Consider the following 23,303-nt stretch of genomic DNA (forward strand, 5'->3'; position numbering starts at 1 on the left):
CAGTTCTACAAGGGTGTCTGTCTGCAAGGTGATGTGGGGAGGGGTCCTTGAGCTCAAGTCACCCTTAAGAGGAAAACGGTTTCTCATAGAATTGGGCTTATTTCATATCCCTTCCCCCTTCTGTGGGAAGTGTGGTCTCTGTGCAAAGGAGATGGTGAATTCAGAATGCACTCTCCAGGCCTTCCATCACTTAAGTCCTCACCACAAGAGACCTGAGAGGCACATATTCATGGCTGCCACGCCTGGCACACAGAAAAACATGCAACCATGAAAAGGTGGGAAGCTATAGAAAAACAGCAATCAGCCTTTCTCACATTTCCAAAGCCTTCAAAAATATCTGAGTGCAGAAAGGCCAGGATAGAATTGAGGCAAGTCTGATCATCAGCCTAAAAATACAGTGAGAGAAAAAAATTGAAGGATGAAGTCAGCTAATCACCTCACAGCAAACTTCCCACAGAAAATGTATTCCTTGAAGGAACAAGTAGAGACTACTACACGTTGAGAGTTGTCCCCCAGGGGACCCCCACTGTAAAATAATGTCACCTTCATTCATTCTCCTCTCTTCTTTCCATGACAGGTGATTTAACGCAACCAAATTCTGGCCTCCCACCTGGGGCTATTGCAGGCATCGTGATTGGAGTCCTGGCTGGGGTTGTTGTAATAGCAGCCCTGGTGTACTTTCTGTTTATCAGAAAGACTGGCGGGTATGATGACCTTTCCTCTTGTTCCGCTTTCTCCAAGGCTAACTGCCATGCTTGGGAGAGGGAAGGAGACTTTGCCCCTGTCTCTGCACCTGGATCTGCTCCTCCTCCTTTCTAAACTCTTGCTTCTCAGCACTAATTCGTGTGGATCCCTTCATGCTTCCTGGACCCCACTCTCTCTTGGACACAGTCATTCCCATCCCCCTATGTTTCTGTCTCCCAGTCAGGGAAGACAAGGTCCCAGAAGGAAAAAAATGAGGAAATGAAAGGAGGAGCAGGAGAAAGTGAGTCTCGCGTGCTCTTTTGACAGTCGTAGGAGGGAGGGATAGGCGAGGAAGAGAACCTAAGAAAAGGCAAAAACAACCAAAGCCTCTTGGACAATAAGAAAAGTGAGATAAAAACCAGCATCTACCTACAGAAGGGGAAAGGTGTCAGGGTACAAGTAGGCTCAGATGCAACTGATAAACAATGGACCCACATGTGGACATCCAGCAAACAGGAAAGGAACAAATCCTAGAGGAGATTGTGGGTAGACTGAAGGAGGAGGCCCTAAGAGGAAAGGCAGTACCAACCATGGTATAAATGAACACTGAGGAACCCCAAGGAATTACCTGCTGACAATGTCCTTCCTAATTCAAGGAGCAAAGATCCTATGCTTGGGAATGGCAGTCACAATGTCTGATATTTATTTAGGGCAAGTGACCTGCGTGATGTCACAGAGCACAAACCCTCAGCCTCCAACCACAGTAAGTAAAGCCACTCACCCAGTGAGACCTGGTGTGTTCCACCATGTGCCCTGCCCTAGCAGGGAATCCTGGAATCCCAAACTACTTCCTACCTTCTGAATTTTTGGAAGGGGATCTCCATTTCCCAACCTTAGGTTGGCATAGGTCCTCACACCCTTCTAGCCACAAAAGATTCCCCTGAGACACAGCCCTGGGAGAAACATTCACTGCCTGGGCCAAGCAGGCCTGAGCAAGATGAACCTGTTTCCAAGAGTCATTTCCTTGCCTGTACTCCTCCCCTTCCCGCCTCTATGATGGATGTGGGCATTCTCCTTTGGTGAGACTTTCCCTGTCTTGTGGTGCTCTGGGTACTGTGGGCCTCAATGTCCCTCCTTGCCCCTGAAGCCTGTTGCTGAGAAGTACATCTGGGTGAAAATCAAGACCTTGTGAACTGGAAGAAATTGTCAGAAGTGGACTGAGGTCTCCTGTGGCTCTACTCTTACCCCTCCTCTGGTACCAATGCCCTGGGTCTGGACCCCAACTCTGAGGAAAGTGAATTCCTCAAGCATTCATAGGCCACTTCCTTACCCCACCCTCCCACCAACTGCTACCTCCTTCAGCTAGAAACCACAGCAGTTTAGGACCCACCTCCCCACCCTTGCTCTCACCCCCCAACCCCCATTCTAAGGCCATAAATGAGCTTTGCATTTTCATGGATTGGGAACTGTTCTTTTGTTTCCCCAGGTCAGGACCACTCTGACAATTTGTCTAACAAGGTAAGCACAACCAGTTTCAGTGGCTGATTTTCTCATGGAAGTATCTCTGTGTAGAATGGGTTATTCTTGAAGATACAAATGTGAGATCAAGTTTGGGTCAAAATTCCTCAATGCAGCAACAAAGGATTAACCAGTAATCCTCATTACATGAATGTGGACTTCGGAATTAACCCCATCCTGTGTTTAAATCCTGGCTGTGACTCTCAATAGCTCTGTGACCTTGGACAGGTAACTTAAGCTCTTTGAGCCGTGGCTTTGCCATCTGTAAAATGGGCATGCTGCCTACTTCAAAGAGAAGTTGAAGGAATCAAATGAGACGACCAATGGAAAGCACCCAGCACAGTGACCAGCATAAGGCACCAGATGGTTCTCCCTCCTCTACCTTCACTGACCCTGCTCTTACCAACAAAGGATGATGTCCATTCTAATGGTTCTGAGATCTTGGTTCCTTTACTTTACCATAATTTAACCAAATTTTTCTCAACCTTTCAGTAGAATATACATATATACCAAAAAGTGCTTAAATCATAAATATATTTTAACAATGTATAAATTTTCACGAGTTGAACACAAAAGGCACCCAGGTCAAGAAATAAAACATGTCATCCCCAGCCCCAAAAAAACCCCTCAAGTTACTTCCTTCCAAAGAGTAACCATTATCCTGACTTCCAATGCAGTACTTTTGTCTGTTTATGCTCTTACATAATGGGATACATAGTACATCCTTGTGTGTGTCTAGCTTCTTTCATTCAAAATTGTTTTGTGAGATTCATGCATGTCCTTCCATGCATTTGTAGACTGTCCGTTCTCAGTTGCTGTATCATTGCGTTCCAGTATGAATAAATACTATAATCTATCTCTTCTAATGATCACTCAACAGGATGTTAGCAAGCAGAGTAATCGTGGCTAATAAAAACCCTTCTCCAAAGCTGAAAGTTTCAAAGTGGTGATAGCACATGGTGCTGAATCACAGCACACAAGGTGAGGGCCTGACCTATGCCTCTGATTTAACTGACCACACTGCTCATGCCTTTCAGATTGAAGAAGTTGCATATTCTTCCCTGAACTTCAATGCCCAGGAACCAAAGAAATCAACCTCAGCCTCCCCATCCCCAGCAGACACAGAAACGGTGTATACAGAAGTACAAAAGAAGTAACGCAACCTGTCCTGCTCGCAACCTGTCCTGCTCGCTGTGCTCACTCTTTCCAAGCGTCTCATCCCCATCACTGTGGGATCCCTTTACCCTCAGGGAAAAGGGGAAGAAGCCTCTTTCCCCACCTCACTCCCTAACGAGGCACCTCCAGGCTGCCTGGTCATAGCCCCTCCCTTCAGTGTCAATAGATGAAAAGGTACATCCGGGATTCTAGGAAACCCAAGCTTCCCTGTCATTGAAATTTGGCAAAGCAGACGTTGGGAAGTGGCCACAACCTCTGCCCCTCCTCCTTCCCTTGTTTTAAACTTACCTATTCAGAGCATAGTCATTCCTTCCTGCCCCAGTCCTGCCCTACTGGAGTCTAACTTGAATTTACCATAACCTTGAGAGTCCTCTCCTGATCCACTAAAATGCACGTGCCAGAAAAGAAGAGAGAGAAGAAGTAAAAGTAAAAACTTCTATCTCTTCAAAGCCCCGTGTGAACCCCACCCTGCACAGGAAAACAAATATGCTGAATGGGGATGCTGAACTATACCTTTGTCTACTGTCAAAGTTGTCTACCAGGGCCTGAACACCTTGCTGCTTAACTAGAAAGCCACCTAAGCCATTTGACAAGCCTGTCTTCAGAGAACCCACTGGAAGCAATTAGGAAAATTATTCACTGAGGTCTACAGGTGATTCCTAATGGAAAATGCAAAAAAAAAAAAAATGTATGTATGTTTCATAAGCCCACAGAAGGAGGGCTTATAGCTTCAGGGAGCAGTCAGCTCTTAGTAGAGATAATCAGCTGGGAATTTGGGGAAGGAGTCAGAGAGCTACCCTTCAGAGATTATTTAAATAATTGTTAAAGAATGCAGTTTGGTGTGTTAGGTTTTTTCCCTGAGATACTCTGCCATTTTAGTTTTTGCAACTGCTTGTTTGTGTGAAAGGGGCTATTTCTACTTAGCTATGTAAGCCAACCTGACTGCCTTCAGTGAAAGAAGCCACCAAGACCCCTCAAGTCCCCTCGGCCAGGAGCTCCTCGAGGTGTTTATGTCGAGGGCTCCAAAACAGAAAAGCAGTAGCAGCGGTATTCCTCCTTCGTGGCTAGAAATGGGTCTAACTCAGTTTCCCGGCATCTCAGTCCAGTCTTCAACCGCCATTGCTCTCCACGTCTCTGCTGCACATGGTGTGTGCCCCACTCACTTTCTCAGGAGACCTGGCCTCTGCCAAGGTTCCACTGGTCCTTGAGAAGTGGGGGTGCCCTGAAGGGAACACACTCACGCCCCTGTTGGCATTGCTTACCTCCCTGGAAAGCTGCCCTGGTGCTGATGCTCCTGGGGAACCAGGGCTATGAGGGGTGTCAGGACAGGGGAGGGTGATAACTGGGTCAGAGGCATCTTGAATAGCCTCGGAAATGTTTTCTCCCATGGGGGTCTATGAGCCCCAGTGTGCAGAATAGAAAGGAAGGGCAGGAGAAGGAAAGGCAACGTACTTCCCACCCAGCCTCCTCCCACACAGTCTCTTTGGGGCTGTTGAGAAAGGGGTTTTATTCGATATTGATTACTTGATGTCATGCTGTGTCTGAGGCCCCTCAAAGAGGGCGAGTTGGGAATTCTCTGTACTCAGGTACCTCTTTCAAGGGTTTTCTAACCCTGACACAGTCTGTATATACTTCCCCTCATCCATGCTATTCTGTGTTATTTAATTTTGTCTGGCTAGGGCCACTTCTGAATTATTTGTAAAATCTCTATATTTATAATAAAAATTGTAAAGTCAACATGAACTTGCTGCCTCACGGTTGATACTGCTTTAGACAATATCTTCTTTACAGGAAGAAAGAGAACTTGCTGAACTGGGAGTCAGAATGAGCCCAAGTCTACAGATATTTGATCCAGTGATCAGAAAATTAGCTAGTCATTTGCATGCCTGCTGACAAAGTGAGTCTGTCTAGAAATGAGAGCCCATAGCTTCAACCTGCTTGGAAGAAACTGCCTATTTTCTTCTGAGAGACGTGATTCCATGAGTAAAAGATCTCCAGGCCTCGGGCGCCTGGGTGACTCAGTCGTTAAGCGTCTGCCTTCAGCTCAGGTCATGGTCCCAGGGTCCTGGGATCGAGTCCCACATCGGGCTCCCTGCTTGGCGGGAAGCCTGCTTCTCGCTCTCCCACTCCCCCTGCTTGTGTTCCTGCTCTCACTGTCTCTCTCTCTGTCAAATAAATAAACAAATCTTTAAAAAAAAAAAAAAAAAGATCTCCAGGCCTCTTTATTAGGGACCAGTGACGCTTCCTGCACGGGTGGCTCTGGTGACTCAGATGCAGCAGACAGCTTGGGCTCAGAGCCTCCACAGGTCCATTCACACAGACGCCTCTCTAGGGTATTCTAACCTGAGTACCCTTCATTTATTAACCCCACTAAGTACTAGCCTATTCTATCATCTCCTTCATTTCCAAGCCATAGAAGCACGTGTGCCGCGTCCCGTCCTTGTCACCTGGTATCTCCTGGCCCCTGTGCGGTAGCGCATCCACACCCAAGACCGCTAGGTGCAGCAGGAAGTCAGTACCCGTCCTTAGCCCAATTCAAAGGTATCTTCACCATCCTCACGTTTGCTTTTACAATGTCTAAGACCACGGACAACTTTTCCTTCTTGGACATTCTCCTCCTTCCACCCTGGCCTGTGCATCACGCCCCACACCAGATTTAGTAGTGAGACCCGACGGGACACCTCCACACGATCCTCCTTCCATAGCTTCGATGGCCTCTCTGCAGATGGCCCCTGCATCTGTATCTCTAGCCCCTACTGCTTCCCAGAACTCCTGACACTCATATCCAAACACCTTCTGAAATTCCTCCTTATTTAAATTGCAGCCCCCATCCCCACCCCCGCAGCCCTACCCGGCAACTCACTCTTCTCTTTCCACATCTTTCCACACTACCACTGTTTCCTCCACATTGCTCTCTGGTTTCCCAGATTCGATACATCACAAAACCTGATGGTCCTTTAACACCTCTCAGTACATTGTTCTGTCGATTCCCGTGACCCTAAACAACCCAGGTCCTCAATAACTCTGCTGGAAGTACAGCCTGACTCTTTGTCTCTGGTCTCTCTATTAAAATCTTTCTTGCTCACTCTTGCCTCACTATCTTCCTAAAAACTGGTTCACTCTCCTGTTCAAGGGTCTGTAGTGGCCTACCCTGGCCTATCAGGTAAGATCAAATTTCTTCCTCTTTACTAATATTTCTTACCTTCTTTACCACAACTCTAGTATAACTCCTCCATTCTAATTAGATCTGTCTCCTTACCCAACCCTGCTGCTCTACCCCATATACACATATAATTCTTAGTCCCAATGATATGCCTGAAAACAAATACCAAACAGGGCAAGGTTCTGTTATCTCACAGAGGAGTTACCCCTACTGGTCATCACAACTCCAACCCTGGGGAGGACAGGGACTCTGAGACTCAGGAAACAACCTACCTGTGACTGCGATCTTTTTTCTGATGACCAATTCATGTGTTCGTGAAATGCTTATTGAGCACCTACTGTGCTACAAATGTGGGTGACAGACTCCATGAAAGACACAGAAATGAGAAAGGCTAGGAACATAATGCCTAAGACAGGAAATAAGACATGAAAAAGTATTATAATACAAAAATAAAAAGGTATAAATGCTACAAGAGAAGACAGAAAGAAATCCAATGGGAAATGTGGCTGTACATTAGAATGATGGGGAAATTTTAAAAAACAATTGACACTCAGGCCCCACCCCCAGATTCCAACTCCATTGGTGCAGGCTGGAATCCTGGCACTGGTGAGTACTGAAAGATCCCCAGATCCTGGGGCGCCTGGGTGGCTCAGTTGGTTAAGCGGCTGCCTTCGGCTCAGGTCATGATCCCAGAGTCCCGGGATCGAGTCCCACGTCAGGCTCCCTGCTGGGCAGGGAGTCTGCTTCTCCCTCTGACCTTCCTCCCTCTCATGCTCTCTGTCTCTCATTCTCTCTCTCGCAAATAAATAAAATCTTAAAAAAAAAAAAAAATTAAAAAAAAAGAAAGATCCCCAGATCCTGTTGATGTGTAGGCAGGATAAAGAACCTCTGTTATCACAGGTAGGACTTGAGCCTCAAAGCAGTGGTTTTTAGCTAGGAATAGAAATTGGAACTACCTGGGGAACTTTTCCAACATACATATTAAGCCCATGAACAATCCCTGAGAAAGCTGCTGGTACAGTGTGTCTTCAGTGAGACCTGGGTTATTTGGAAAGACTACCAGGTAATTCTCACGTATATTCTGTTTCAGGAAACACTGACCTAAAACATAGGTAAAATTGAAAAACTGAGGAGTTAGGAGAATATTCCACGTGATGGGCATAAAATGAATAATCTATTCTGCAAGGCACAGAGAAGTACTCAAAATAAAATTATCGGCAAGTAGCTAAACTTTAAGAGACTGCTGATACCACCTGTTGTGAAGATGGGAAAGACATGGTATTCCTCATATTGCTGGCGGAAATAGAAAATGACACAACCACTCTGGAAAAGAGTCTAACATTTTCTTATAAAGTTAAATATACAGTCAATCCCACTTCTAGGTATCTACCCAAGAGAAATGAAAATAGATATCCACACAAAGAGTTATACATCAATGTTTCTAAACAGCATTATTCATAATCGCCAAAAAATGGAAACCACAAATATCCATCAGTATGTGAATGGATAAACAGATTGTGGTATATCTATACAAGGGAATAGTAGTCATCAATAAAAAGGGCACAAACTACTGCTAAAATGAGATGCATGAATCTCCAAAACATTATACTATGCAGAAGAAGCTAGACATGAAGGAGCACACACTATATGATGCCATTTAAATGAAGCTCAAGAATAGGCAATAATAATTAATGATGTTAGGATTCACCATAGGGGGTAGAATTAACTGCAAAGGTGCACAAGGGAGCTTTCTGGGTCACATTTGACATCTCAATTCAGGTGGTGATTACATGGATGTTTATACATTTACCAAAACTCAAATGGTACACTTAAGATCTGTATGCATTTCTTTTTTTTTTTAAGATTTTATTTTTTTATTTGAGAGAGAAAGAAAGAGAGCACAAACACGAGCCGGGGTGGGGGTGGGGGGTAGGGGTGGCAGAGGAAGAAGCAGACTCCCTGCTCAGCAGGGAGCCCAACTCAGGGTTTGATCCCAGGACTCCAGGATCACGACCTGTGCAGAAGGCAGCAGATGCTTAATTGACTGAGCCACCCAGGCACCCCAGATCTATATGCATTTCAATGTATTTCAATTTTATCTCAATTTTTAAAAATAAAGTAAGTGGGGCGCCTGGGTGGCTCAGTTGGTTAAGCAACTGCCTTCGGCTCAGGTCATGATCCTGGAGTCCCGGGATCGAGTCCCACATCGGGCTTCCTGCTCGGCGGGGAGTCTGCTTCTCCCTCTGACCCTCCTCCCTCTCATGCTCTCTGTCTCTCTCTCTCTCTCAAATAAATAAATAAAATCTTTAAAAAAAAAATTAAAAATAAATAAAAATAAAAATAAAGTAAGTGAAGGAGCAACCAATTCAATCTATCAGGTACAAAACCTACCATCGCAAAGTGAACTATGTTCATGCTCTCAAGGAGCTCCTTCAGGGTCATCCCTATTTTGAAGAAATAGCAAAAAAGCCAAACATGGTCGTCCAAACTCAAAGTGAAATAGAGACTAGGGACAAAAAACAGAAACAAGAAAACCCAGCCCATTTCCTTCTAGCATGCAAATGTCTGAGTCACAAACACACTCACTGTCCTCAAACCTTTAGTAATGGCTGAGAGTAGCCAGCATCTAAGTTAATCCCTAACTAAAGTACCAGAAACCAAAAGCCACCCCAGGAAACCAACCAAATATGACAATAAGGCTACACTCATTCAACTAGGGCATTTTATAGATTTCTGATGAGTCATTCATTTATTAAACATTTACTGGGGATTTCTATATGTCAAGCACTAAGCCAGGGGCTGATGAGAACATGAAAATTAAAAATAAAGCCCGGGGCGCCTGGGTGGCTCAGTCGGTTAAGCGTCTGCCTTCAGCTCAGGTAACGATCCCAGGGTCCTGGGATCGAGTCCCACGTTGGGCTCCTTGCTCAGTGGGGAGCCTGCTTCTCCCTCTGCCTCTGTCTGCCTCTCTCTTTCTCTCTCAAATAAATAAATATTAAAAAATAAATAAAGCCCCTTACTTGGATTTTTAAGGGGGGGCTAGGCAAAGAAAGAAATAAAGGAACAAAAAAGGCTGGAAGGAAAGAGAAGGGAAGGGGGGAATTATGAGATAGTTGCAGAAATCAGAATAGTGACTATTTTAAGACATTGAGGAAGTATTAACTTTTAGTGCAATAGTGGTATTGTGATTATGTTTTTGTAAAGATACCTTATATTTTAGTAATACAATTGGAATATTAATGAAATTATCCAATGTCTGAAATTTGCTTCAAAATAATCCAGGTTTGAGGAGAGGAGTATAAATGATACAACACTGGCCACAAAATAATTGCCAAAGCTGCATGATGAGTGTGTGAATTCATCTTATTATTAGCTTTACTTTTGCAACTGTTTGAAATTTTCCAGAAAAAAAAAAAGAAGTCCCTGCTCTCCAGAAGCTTACAACACAAGGAATCAGATATTCCAACAAATACACTACTATGTAGTTTAACAAAATTTGACAAAGTGTAGTCAAGCTCCAAGGATAGTGACTGCCCCCAGGATAGGCAAAAGAAGTCTGAGAAGATCTTAAAGGAGCATCCTCCCCTTGACCAGAGTCTTTAAGAAAAAGTAGTACAGGCAAAAGAGCAAACCTGTGGTACAAAGGCATGCAGATGTGAAGCAGCAGAGTTCAGGCATACGCTTTGGATGACTTACCAGAGACCATGTTATTTAGGAGCACACATTCTGGAGCCAGACTACCTATACTGGAGGTCCTGCTCCTAAGGACCTACTCTGAGACTTTGGGCAGGCTACTTGTAATGTTTCTCTGTGCCTCAGATTCTTTACCTATGAAACAGGGATTATAACAATACATACTTCTCAGGGCTATTGTCAGAAGTCAATGAGTTAATACATGTGTAAAATGCTTAGAAGACAGTGGACAAACAATAAATTTTAGCTGCAGGATACAGAATTAATATACAGAAATCTGTTACATTTTTATAGAATAATAACAAAATACCAGAAAGAGAAATTAAGAAAATAATCCCATTTAAATCACATCAAAAGGAATAAAATACCTAGGAATAAATTTAACCAAGGAGGTGAAAGACCTGTACTCTGAAAACTGTAGACACTGATGCAAGAAACTGAAGATAAATGGAATAGATGGAAAGATATACCATGCTGATGAAGTGGAAGAATTAATATTGTTAAAATGTCCATACTACACAAAGCAATCTACAGATTCAATGCAATCCCTACCAAAATACCAACAGTATTTTCACAGAACTAGAATAAGTAATCCTAAAATGTGTATGGAACCACAAAATACCCCACATGGCCAAAGCAATCTTGAGAAAGAAGAACAAAGCTGGAATTATCACAATCCCAGATTTCAAACAATACTACAAAAAGCTACAGTAATCAAAACAATATGGTACATGCACAAAAACAGACACATAGATCAATGGGACATAATAGAGAACCCAGAAACAAACCCAAGCTTGTATGGTCAATTACATACAAAGGAAGCAAAAATATATAATGGGGAAAAGATAGTCTCTTCAATAAATGGTGCTGGGAAACTGGACAGCTACATGCAAAAGAATGAAACTGGACCACTTTCTTAAACCATACACAAAATTAAACTCAAAATGGATAAGGACCTAAATTTAAGACCTGAAGCCATAAAACCTCTAAAAGAAAACATAGACAGTAATCTGTTGGATATCGGCCTCATCAATATTCTTCTGGATCTGTCTCCTGAGGCAAGGGAAACAAAGCAAAAATAAACTACTGGGACTACATCAGACATTTTGCACAGCAAAGGAAACCATCAACAAAATGAAAAAGCAACATACTGAATGGAAGAAAATATTTGCAAATAATATATCCGATAAGAGGGTAATATCCAAAATATATAAAGAACTCATACTACTCAACACCAAAAAACCAAATAACCCAATTAAAAAATGGGTAGAGGAGGGGCACCTGGCTGGCTCAGTCAGTGGAGCATGTGACTCTTGATCTCAGGGTCATGAGTTCGAGCCCACGTTGGGTGTAGAGTCTACTTAAAAGAAAATTAAAAATAAACTTCAGAAAAAAAAAATGGGCAGAGGATCTGAATAGGCATTTTCCAAAGATGACATACAGATGGCCAAGAGTCACAGGAAAAGATGTTCAGCATCACTAATCATCAGAAAAATGCAAATCAAAACCACAATGAGATATCACCTCATGCCAGTCAGAAAGGCTAGTATCAAAAAGACAAGAAATAACAAGTATTGGCAATGATATGGGAAAAATGGAGCCCTTGTGAGCTGTTGGTGGGAATGTAAATTGGTGTAGCCACTATGGAAAACAGTATGGAGGTTGCTCAAAAAATTAAAAACACAAATACCATATGACCCAGCAATTCCACGTCAAGGTATTTACCTGAGGAAAACAAAACACTAATTCAAAAAGATACATGCACCCCTATGTTTATTTGCAGCATTATTCATAATAGACAAGATATGGAAGCAATCCAAGTGCCCACTGATAAATGAATGGACAAAAAAATATGTTGTATATATATATACATATAATAGGATATTACTCAGCCATAAAAAAGAATGTAATCTTACCAGCATGGATGGACTTAGAGAGTATTATGCTAAGTGAAATAAGTCAGACAGAAAACAAATACCATATGATTTCACTAGTATGTGGAATCTAAATAAACAAAACAGAAATAGATTCATAAATACAGAGAACAAGCTGGTGGTTGCCAGAGGGGAGGGGTGTGAGGGGGGATGGGTGAAAGAGGTGAAAGAGATTAAGAAGACTTCCTGGGGTGCCTGGGTGGCTCAGCTGGTTAAGCGGTCGACTCCTGGTTTCAGCTCAGGTCACAATCTCCCGGTCATGATCTCCCAGTCCTGAGATCAGCCGGCATCAGGCTCCACACTGAGCATGGAGCCTGCTTAAGATTCTTTCTCTCCTCTCCTTCTGCCCCTCCCCACACCCCCCACTCCCCATCCACCCTGCTCCCACGTGCACGCACTCTTTTTTTTAACATAACTTCAAGATTTTATTGTCTTCATAATATAACAAAATATTAAACTTAGAACTGGATCACTTGGCCCTTTCTCTTCTTATCTCCTCCCAGTTCAAAATTCTTGCATCTCTTAATAGCCAGCATTCTCTTAGATCTGCAATTGGGCTCAACACATTCAAGCCTCAGCACAATCTTCTTTGTAGTTTTAGGCTTTTTCCAAAAAATTGGCTTAGTCTGCCCACCATAGCCACTCTGCTTCCTGTCATAACGCCACTCTCCCTGGGCATAAAGAGAATCTTTGCCTTTCTTGTACCGTGTTACTTTGTGGAGTAGGTACTTGCCACACTTCTTGCAGAAAGTCTGCCAGGTTTAGTAACGTTCACCATGTTTGTGGGAGCACTATCGGCATGGAAACAAAGGCGCGAACTCTCTCTTTAAAAAAAAAAGTAAGTACACACTTTGAATTATAAAATAACTTAAGTCATAGGGATGAAAAACACAGCATAGGGAATACAGTCAATAATACTGTAATAACTTTGTATGGTGACAGATGTAACTACACTTACAGTGCATATTTCATAATGTATACAATTGTCAAATCACTACGTTGTACACCTGAAACTAAGATAATATTGTATGTCACCTATACTTCAATTTAAAGATTTTATTTATTTATTTGAGAGAGAGAAAGAGTGTGAGCACAAGCGGGGGGGAGGGGCAGAGGGAGAAGCAGACTCCCTGCTGAGCAAGGACCCTGGGATCAGGACCTGAGCTAAAAGTAGACGCTTAACTGACTGAGCTACCCGGGCATCCCTAAAATCTCATCTAATTTGTACTTGTTACCTTTCTTCTTTTTGTTAGACTATACACTTGTAAAGTAAGGACTATATCTTATTTATCTTTATATCCCCAGAACCTACCCTAAGGCCAAGTCCATAATAGCCACTAATCAAGCAACTTTTTCAGGTACTAGGGAAGGGACTGCCAAAAGCCTTTGCCTAGCCCCCTTTACTCCCCTATGGATTATACCCTCAATTCCTACAATTATTTGGCTTCCTTGAACTCCCTTCTTTGTTTCCACCTCCTCCCTTACTCTGCTCCAGAGATGTTCATTCACTAATGGTGCTCTCTGGTCTCTCCCCCTGCAGGTGTTCCAATGCTTCCTTTTCCTCTCTCCCCACACCTATATTATCTAAACAGCCTCTGCATCACTTATTCTGCAATTACTAAAGGGTGAAGGGAGGCTGAATTTCTCAACCATTGGTCTCATACCTATTCGTGAGAAGTAGAATCCTCTGGAAAAGAGAAAAGCAGGTAAGATGGTAACCAGAACATAAAGCCTTCAAACATAGCTCCATCTTAAGGAAATCCTGTAGATACATTTGTACAATCAGCTAACATCTCACTGAGGTTTTGGGAGGTTCAGAAACTTCTGGGGAGAAGAGGGAGGCATGATGGGCAGGAAGTTCAGCTATATGTTAATTTTTGTTTTGCAAATTTCAGGGTTACCCCCCGCCCCTAATAAACATCTTCATTTTCTCCCGGAGTAGAGACTCAAAGAGGAAGAGAATATGAAGATCCAAAGCCTAAGAACTAAGAAGATACAAGATCACAGATAGCTACAGACTTTAAAGATAAAGTAGGAAGAAGGTCAGATGCAGGTCTCCCTTGAATCACAACTCTGTCCGAATTGCCCTCTACCCTGAGCAGCATCTCCCGAAAAGTGGGAATTGCTGGTAGAACATTAACTACCCAGGACCAGAAGGAAATGGAGCCCTCTGACGTGCCTCTCTCTACTCATTCTCCCCAGGCTTCCTCTGAGAGGAGAACAATTCAAGGCCATATTCCCAGGCCCAGTATTTTATGTTTTTTTTCCTATAAAAAAGGCTGAGGGGGGATCACAAAGCAGAAATAGGACACTGGAGAAAGTCACATTAAAAAGAGCAACTTAGGGGCGCCTGGGTGCCTCAGTCGGTTAAGCCTCCAATTTTGGCTCAGGTCATGATCTCAAGGTCCTGAGACTGAGCCCCACATCAGGCTCCGTGCTCAGTGGGGAGTCTGCTTGAGATTTTCTCTCTCCCTCTGCCCCTCCCCCTGCTCTCTCTCTCAAATAAATAAATCTTAAAAAAAAAAAAAAAAAAAGAGCTGCTTAAGCATGCTTTGTTTAAAGGTCAAAGTCTTGTGAAACATGCCAGTCTCCCTTCACTGCCTCTCTGTGTCAACGAGCCTTGCCCCATCTGAACCCAGAACTCCTCTGGTCTGGGGACTAGAGCTAGAAAGGAAAAGGGGAACTGGGAATAGGAAGACAAATAAATACAAGCAAATTGGGAGGCCCCCTGCGATACTAGGTGTGATTATTAAGGAAGTGAAACTGGTCTTCTTGTAGGGTTCAGACAGGTGTTGAGAGAAACTACATGAAATAACAAAATGTTTTGAGTAACAACAGAACTCTTGGAATAAATATATAGCCACCCAGGCCAACTACTTTTTTTTTTTTCCAGGACAACTACTTTTAAGGTACCCGTATTTATCTGGATATGATATACTTGTAAAAGGAATCCTAGGGGGCACCTGTGTGGCTCAGTCGTTAAGTGTCTGCCTTCGGCTCGGGTCATGATCCCGGGGTCCTGGGATCGAGCCCTGCATCGGGCTCCCTGCTCGGCAGGAAGCCTGCTTCTCCCTCTCCCACTCCCCCTGCTTGTGTTCCCTCTCTGGCTGTCTTTCTCTCTGTCAAATAAATAAAACCTTTAAAAAAAAAAAAAGGAATCCTAAAACTCATGTTGAGTCTCATAACTTTATTGTCTGAATTTAAATAGGACCAAGGAACAACTTGATACTACCAGGAGGTTGAGGAGAAAGGAAAGAGCCGGAAAGACAGGAGTGTATATGGTGGCAGGGATGTTGGAGATGAAAAAACAAGAGCCAAAGAGAGGTGTAATATAAAAGGAACAATATATTCCTACTGTAAATACAGAGGGAAGCAGTGATTTAATTACAGCTAAAGTCAGTTATTAGGCCAGCTTCCCCAGTTGAAGCTTTCCTGCGTGACTCCATCAGCCAGCCCTGTGTGGTCCAGGGGTACAGTGCAGTGGGAGTGGAAATGGGCAGAACCAGACACTAACTTCTCCCACTTCCGTTTAAACCCAAGAAGGGCTTTATTCTCCTGCACAGGAGAATTGGACTTTGCACATTCGTTGGCTACTTTACATTAGATAGGGAAATTTGATTAATGTCAATTCTTCAGAGTCAGCTGTAAAACTTGCCTGCCCGTAAATCAATAAATTAAAGAGCAAGAGTTATTAGGGCTTCATGTGCTTGTGAACTTATTCTGTGAAGCAACCTCTGTTCTTTTTATTTAAAGATTTATTTATTTAAAAGAGAGAGAGCATGTGCATGAGTGGTGGGGAGGGGGCGGGGGGGCGGATAGTAAAGGGCAGAGGGAGAGAATATCCTCCAGCAGACTCTGCTCTGTGGAAGGAGCCAACGTGGGGCTCAACCCCAGAATCCCAGGACCCCAGGACCATGACCTGAACCGAAACCAAAAGCTGGTCGCCCAACCGACTGAGCCACCCATGCGCCCCTACAGCCTCTGTTCTTTAGAATCTTAAGTCCTGGGCCACCTGGCTGGCCCAATCAGTAGAGCATCAGACTCTTGATCTCAGGGTCATGAATCCAAGCTCCAAGATAGGCGTGGAGCCTACTTAAAAAAACAAAAAATCTGAAGTCCTCCATATGACCCAGCAATTCCACTCCCAGATATATACCCAAGAGAAATAAAAACTATGTCGACACAAAAGCTTGTACACAAATGTTCATAAGCAGCATTATTTGTGCTAGCCAAAAAGTGCAAACAACCCAAATATCCATCAACTGATGGATGGATAAACAAAACAGGGTGTGTAATGGAAAATCATTTGGCAATAAAAAGAAATAAAAATAAAATACTAACACCTGATACAACATGGATGAATCTTAAAAACATCAGGCTAAGTGAAAGAAGCCAGTCACAAATACCACAGATTGTATGATTTTATTTATATGAAATATCCTGAACAGGCAAATTCATAGAGACAAAAAGATTAGTGGCTTCCAGGGGATGGAGAGAGGAGATGGGGATGAGGAGCGATTGGTAACGGGTATGGGGTTTCTTGTTAGCGTGATGAGAATGTTCTAAAATTGCAGTGATGGCTGTTATGCCATTCTGTGAACTGACTAAAAACCACTGAATTATACACTTTAAATGGATGAATTGTATGGTATATGAATTCTATCTCAAGCTGTTACTTAAAAAGAAATCTAAAGGTCTGTAAAAGGACAGTGTCAGCCAGCTGGAGTTTAGGTTCAGTTATACTAGCCCATAAGCCCATTAAGACCCATAGCCAGCCTGTAACACTGCAAAAATCTGAACTTTTGCTTTAATTAAAACAAAACAAAACAACAAAAACTGATATCAAGGCCTTGCACCTCATTTGTGCTCTCTCCCTACCAGCTCTATACCACTTGTTCAACTGACTTAAGAAGAAAGGTGTCCTAAGTAACTATGGAAATCATTCGTTGATACCACAAATATTTATTGAGCATCTATTATATGAAATGTACTTTTCTAGGCCCCAGGAATTTAACACGTCATCCCTGCCTACAAGATGCTTACAGTACATTCATCAGATGGTCTCAAGAGACCATAGTAAGTGCTACAAAAGGGGTAAGTGCTGGGAAATTTCAGGAGCATAATCCGGGGTTGGTGTGTTAGTGTAGTAGATTACAGAAGTAAGGTACAAACCAAAGACTGAAAGATAACTCAAACTGATAGGAAAATAAAGAGGCATGACAGGAGTGTTCTAGGCAGACAGAATAAGTACAAAGGCCCAGACTCATAGAAAGCAGGGAATTTCGGGAATTAAAGTACTTTGGTGTGGCTGGAACATAATGTGCAAGACTTGGGGTGAGGGGCAAGACTGAGACAGAGGAAGCGGAAGTAAACTGAGGTCTTTTAAATTTGTAACAGGACAAAAGACTTGGAAGCCATGCTGAAGAGGTAAAAGTGCAGCTGGAGGGCAACATAGAAGGACTGAAGGACTTTAATAACAGAAAAGGATGTGATCAGAAGTTTGTTTGATAAGGCCACTCCAGCCACAATGTGAGTGGGGGGCTGGGAGGGGACCCAGAATTAATTAGGCTGGAGGCAAGGAAGGGAGTCAGAGAGAAGATGTTGCAGGGATCCAGAGAAGGAGACGACGGGGGCCTGAGTTAGTAGTATGAGTTAGGTTGGAAAGGAGGGGCCAGGATAGAGATATGTAGGAGGTAGCACTGTCAAGACTGATGACTGACCAGCTGAGGGAATGACGAAGGGAAGAGGCAGGGTGGTAGCGGGTTTCTGGCACAGATAACTGTGGGCTACCAGCACACATATATTATTATAATGATAACTATTATTATTTTTAAAGAACCAGGTTTGGAGGTAAGACAGTTTGGGACATGCTACATATTCAAAAGCAGATACCCAATAGACAGTAGAGATACACAACTCAAGAGAGATGGATTATGACTGAAGTCACAGAGGGCCTGGTGAGTACATATAGGAAGAGAGGAGGACACAGGACAAGACAGAACTCTAGACACCAATGGCATTTAGGGGACGGACAGATCAGAGGAGGTGGCAAAGAGAACTGAAAAGGAATGGGCAGATTTGTGGGGAGCCACCAGAGTGGGGGCCAGGGCAGCAGTCTGAGTGAAGCAGTGGCCAACAGGGGCAAGGGCTCTATGACATCATGTAAAACGAAGGTGAGAAGGGTTTATCCTATTTGGGGATAACTTCACTATTAGAGACCTTGGTTAGAGCAGTTTTGGTTGCACAAGGTGGGAAGAAAATTAACTCTATGATGCTGAGGAGTGGGTTGGAGATAAGCAAATGGAGATACTGGTTAAAAACAATACTTTTAAGGGGCACCTGGGTGGCTCAGTCGTTAAGCGCCTGCCTTCGGCTCAGGTCATGATCCCAGGGTCCTGGGATCGAGCCTCGCATTGGGCTCCCAGCTCTGCGGGAAGCCTGCTTCTCCCTCTCCCACTCCCCCTGCTTGTGTTCCCTCTCTCGCTGTGTCTCTCTCTGTCAAATAAATAAAATCTTTAAAAAAAAAAAACAATACTTTTAAGAAGTTTGTTTATACAAAGGAAGACAGTGCTAGAGCGGAAGTCAGCAAGAAGAATAGGGTTCAAAAAAGATTTTTTTTTTTAAGATTTATTTATTTGAGAGAGAGAGAGAGTGGTGGGGAGGGGCAGAGAGAGAGGGAGAGAGAATCTCAAGCAAACTCCACGCCGAGCGTGGAGCCTGATGCAGAGTTCAATCCCATGACCCTGAGATCACAACCTTTCAAAACCCTAAGTATTTGCTAACTTATAAAGATCCAGTGGAGACACAAACAGTTTCCCTTTCCTCTCCCTCCCTTTTTGTGCGAGCAGCATAGTCTCCACCCCTATTTCTGTGGGAGCGCTTACTTGCTATTGTTCTTAGAGAAGCTGTGGTTTCAGAAATGGAAAAGGGAAGAATCTGCCAAAGCAGCAAGTGCACGGAGGTCCTCACCCTACGGCTGACGGTCAGAAGGCTGTCCTGCCTGCCCACTGGGCAGTTACGCGAAGATATCATTTCCACTCTGCCTAAAAACTTCACCCCATTTTATTAAATTACTTGATATTTCACCCAATTCATTTAGCAAATGATTCTGAGAAGGCTAGAGAGCTCTCAGCTATACATGAATCATTTGAATGGTCAGGTTGCTTTCCCCCACACCACCTACCTCGGACCTACCACCCTGAGTTGGGGCTCTGACGGGGTTGGGTTGGGAAGAGGACTCAAAAAAGCAAGGAAAATTTGGGTGTTACATGTGAAGCAGGGTGGGCCTCAGTCAGGTACTACAGTGGAGCATTGATGGACGTGTCCAAGTCCTATGTGGCAGAAATCTTGGAAAAGGGAGAAGAGTTCACATGAGAAGCATTCGGGAGATGAAAAGGTATCAAAGGTAAGCATCATTTTAAAACTGGCCTTGTGGGGGCGCCTGGGTGGCTCGGTTGGTTAAGCGACTGCCTTCGGCTCAGGTCATGATCCTGGAGTCCCGGAATCGAGTCCCGCATCCGGCTCCCTGCTCGGCAGGGAGTCTGCTTCTCCCTCTGACCCTCCTCCCTCTCATGCTCTCTGTCTCTCATTCTCTCTCTCTCAAATAAATAAATAAAATCTTTAAAAAATAATAATAATAATAAATAAAAATAAAATTGGCCTTGTGTTAATCCAATTCCAGGAAAGGTAGATCAAACTCTTTTCCTTTCTCTAGAATATTTCTAAAATCTAGGACCTAGAGGCTCCTGGGTGGCCCAATCTGCCTTTGGCTCAGGTCATGATCTCAGGGTCGTGGGATCAAGCCCCACGTCGGGCTCTCCGCTCATCGGGAAGTCTGCTTCTCCCCCTCACTCTCCCTCTGTGCATGCTCTCTCTCAATAATAAAATCTTTACAAATAAATAAATAAAATAAGAAATAAAATCCAGGACCTAAGTGTATTAGTCAGGGTTCTCAAGAAAAACAGAACCAATAGGATGGATATATATCTAGATACAGAGATTAGATAGATAGATAGATAGATAGATAGATAGATAGATAGATAGATAGAGATTTATAAGGAACTGGCTCACTTGATGAAAGAGGCTGACAAGTCCCAAGATCTGCAGGGTAAGTCAGCAAGCTGGAGGCCAGGGGAGCCAATGGTGTAGTTCCAGTCCAAAGGCCAGCAGGCTCCAGACCCAGGAAGAGCCAATGTTTCAGTTCAAGTCTGAAGGCAGAGAGAAGCTGATGTCCCAGACAGCCAGGAGGAATTCTTTCTTACTCAGAGGAGGGTCGACCTTTCCGTTCTATTCAAGCCATCAACTGACTGGATGAGGTCTACCCACATTAGGGAGGGCAATTTGCTTTACTCAGTCTAGCAATGTAAATGTTAATCTCATACAAAAACACCCAGAATAATGTTTGACCAAATATCTGGGCACCCCATGGCCCAGTCAAGTTGACATGTAAAATTAAACATCATACTAAGCCAGTAATACAGTTCTGTCATATGGTTCACTCCACACTTACAAGGCCCTGTGCTATGAAATACACATAGCTAAATTAGATCCCTTCTTTCTAGTGGGAATAGGAATGATAATCCATATATAATTCTAGTAATAACATTAAGTACCATGAGGGGGTCTAAAAACTGAGATGTTCAGGGTAGGGCGAGACTATTTCTTCCACAGGGTTTCAGGGAAAGAGTGTAGCATTTCAGCAGAGAATTAAAGGATGATGATAATGGCATAAAAGAGCAGGGCATTCCTAATGAAGAAATACAGAAAGACAAAGAATCAAGAAAACATGCTGAGTCATCTAGTTTAACTGTAGTTTAAAATCACTGAGGAGAGGGACGCCTGAGTGACTCAGTTAGTTAAGCATCTGCCTTCGGCTCAGGTCATGATCCTGGGGTCCTGGGATAGAGTCCCGTGTTGGGCACCCTGCTCAGCAGGAAGTCTGCTTATCCCTCTCCCCTGTTTGTGCCCTCTCATACGTGTGCTCTCTCTCTCAAATAAATAAATAAAATCTTTTAAAAAATTAAAATAAAGTATATGAGGAGAAACAAAAGTAATCTGTGTAATTAATGGTAAGTGGTAAAGGGAAACCAGAGCTTCCCAATCTCCCCAATAGGACTTTCTTTCTTTTTTTTTTTTTTTTTAATATTTTATTTATTTGACAGAGAGAGATACACAGCGAGAGAGAGAACACAAGCAGGGGGAGTGGAGAGGGAGAAGCAGGCTTCCCGCAGACCAGGGAGCCTGATGCGGGGCTCGATCCCAGGACCCCAGGACCATGACCTGAGCCGAAGGCAGACGCTTAACGACTGAGCCACCCAGGCGCCACCCCAATAGGACTTTCTAAGAATCTACAACTTTTGGCCTAGAACTGTTCTGAATTGTTTCAATTCAGCTTTTAAGTATTTCTGAGAAATAACTTACTTCCCATTCTGCTAACTTCTCCCATCTCCTTAGAGTTCCTCTCCTCCAGTCCTCGGTATGCCTAGTTGCCCATTAGGCCACAGGTTTAAAAGGCTTTTGAGGGGGCCAGCAACCAGGGGCTGCCAGTGTGGTGGGGGAGCAGGGCCATCGGAGAAGCTGGTAGGTATTTTTTCCATGAATTTGAAATTCACGAGCGGTCAGGACGACGAACCTCACAGGTCCTGGATGCCTCGTCCCTTAGGGTCAACACCAGGTTGAAGTGGTTTGTCATATGCTTTGTGTGCGGCACTTTATTCTCTATCCTTGAAACTGGATTGCTGTGGCTTCCTGGTGGCATAAAGCTTTTTGCAGCATTTTACACCCTTGGAAATACTGCTGCATTAGCCAGGACGTGCTTTTCGATGGGACCCATGAAGCTGAAGAAAATGTTTGAAACAACAAGACTGCTTGCAACAATTATTATGCTTCTGTGTTTCATATTTACCTGTGTGCTGCTCTGCGGTGGCACAAGAGGGGACTGGCCTTGTTATTCTGCCTACTGCAGTTCTTGTCAATGACCTGGTATCGTCTGCCATACAACCCACATGCAAGGGGAGGTTGACTTCTGTCTTGTTGCTTCTGGTCCTCTAATGATTCTTACACAAATACGTAAATTTTAGTACATGCACATTAAAATATGATATAAAAGGCAAAATAAATAAATAAATAAATAAATAAATAAATAAATAAAGCCTTTTGAGGAGGAATCAGCATATTTCATAAAACATATTTCAAGTCCAAAACAATGAATTTCAAATTCATGAAACAAATACCTACCATCACCCACTACGTATCATGTACTGTGATAAGTCCTGGGAATATAAAAATGGATAAAAATATGTTTCCTGCCCTAAAGGAACCCACTGTTCACTTTGGAACAAAGACTCATCACGAAATGGAGAATGTCTTTGGAAACATCTTGAGAAAGACTATGCAAAAGATATCTTCAAGGTCAGTCCTAATCTGGAAAGCGATTTCGCCTAGTTTGTGACCACAGGAGAAAGGGTACCCACCGTACCTTCAAATCAGTGCCCAGTAGCTGTTACACAAGTCACGGTGGTGAAGCCAACCAATGCCCACTGAACGCCTCCAAGGGTCAGGCATCGAGTTAGGCTCGGGTGGTACAAAGAGGAGCAAGATACCTAAGACGCATTTCTGAACCGCCTCCTGTTTACCAGGTGCTATGGTAGGTACTAGAGACCTGGTCCCTCGTGCTCCCTTGCATGCTCTCTCTCTCAAATAAATAACATCTATAAAATAAAAAGAAGAAACTACTGACATTATAGGTACCTATCTATAGGTATAGATGGAAAGGAGCATCCTAGAGAAGCAGAAAGCAGCAATCACCTAACTCACCTATCCTATTCCTGGGGTTCCCTTGTTGATTTGGTCTGGTTGTAGCTCATCTTCCTCCAACACATTGATTCCATTTGTTTTCCACTTTGATAGTCAAAGTGATCTCCAAACACAAATCTGATGATGTCAATGCTCTGCCTAAAATCTAGGTGTAGCTGTCCATCACCCAGAGGATAAAATCCAAACTTCTTTACCCAGCATGTCAGGCTGATTCAGTCATGCTGATTCCTCCTCAAAAGCCTTTATTTATTTATTTATTTATTTATTTATTTTGCCTTTTATATCAAAACTGCTTATTTCTAACCACTGTCCCTCTGTAT

The 23,303-nt window shown here is 43.4% G+C and overlaps 2 protein-coding genes across 2 annotated transcripts in view; one reads left to right on the forward strand and one right to left on the reverse strand.

The window, feature by feature from the left end:
• The first annotated feature begins 256 nt into the window (after positions 1–256).
• On the forward strand, positions 257–5,121 carry CEACAM1 (CEA cell adhesion molecule 1). Its single transcript, XM_034986575.1, has 4 exons — positions 257–704; positions 1,395–1,447; positions 2,171–2,202; positions 3,240–5,121. Exons 1-4 carry the CDS (start codon positions 571–573, stop codon positions 3,357–3,359), a joined length of 339 nt encoding a protein of 112 aa, XP_034842466.1. The 5' UTR covers positions 257–570; the 3' UTR covers positions 3,360–5,121.
• Positions 5,122–21,452: 16,331 nt separating this feature from the next.
• Positions 21,453–23,303, reverse strand: part of LOC117998054 — a 38,202-nt gene continuing 36,351 nt past the window's right edge. The window contains exon 3 of the transcript XR_004675938.1: positions 21,453–22,223. The gene's annotated coding sequence lies outside the window, so the exon portion shown is untranslated. The remainder of the gene's footprint in view (positions 22,224–23,303) is intronic.

This window comes from Mirounga leonina, unplaced genomic scaffold, assembly GCF_011800145.1.
Source record: "Mirounga leonina isolate KUSES-001 unplaced genomic scaffold, KU_Mleo_1.0 Mir_376, whole genome shotgun sequence".
Taxonomy (NCBI): domain Eukaryota; kingdom Metazoa; phylum Chordata; class Mammalia; order Carnivora; family Phocidae; genus Mirounga; species Mirounga leonina.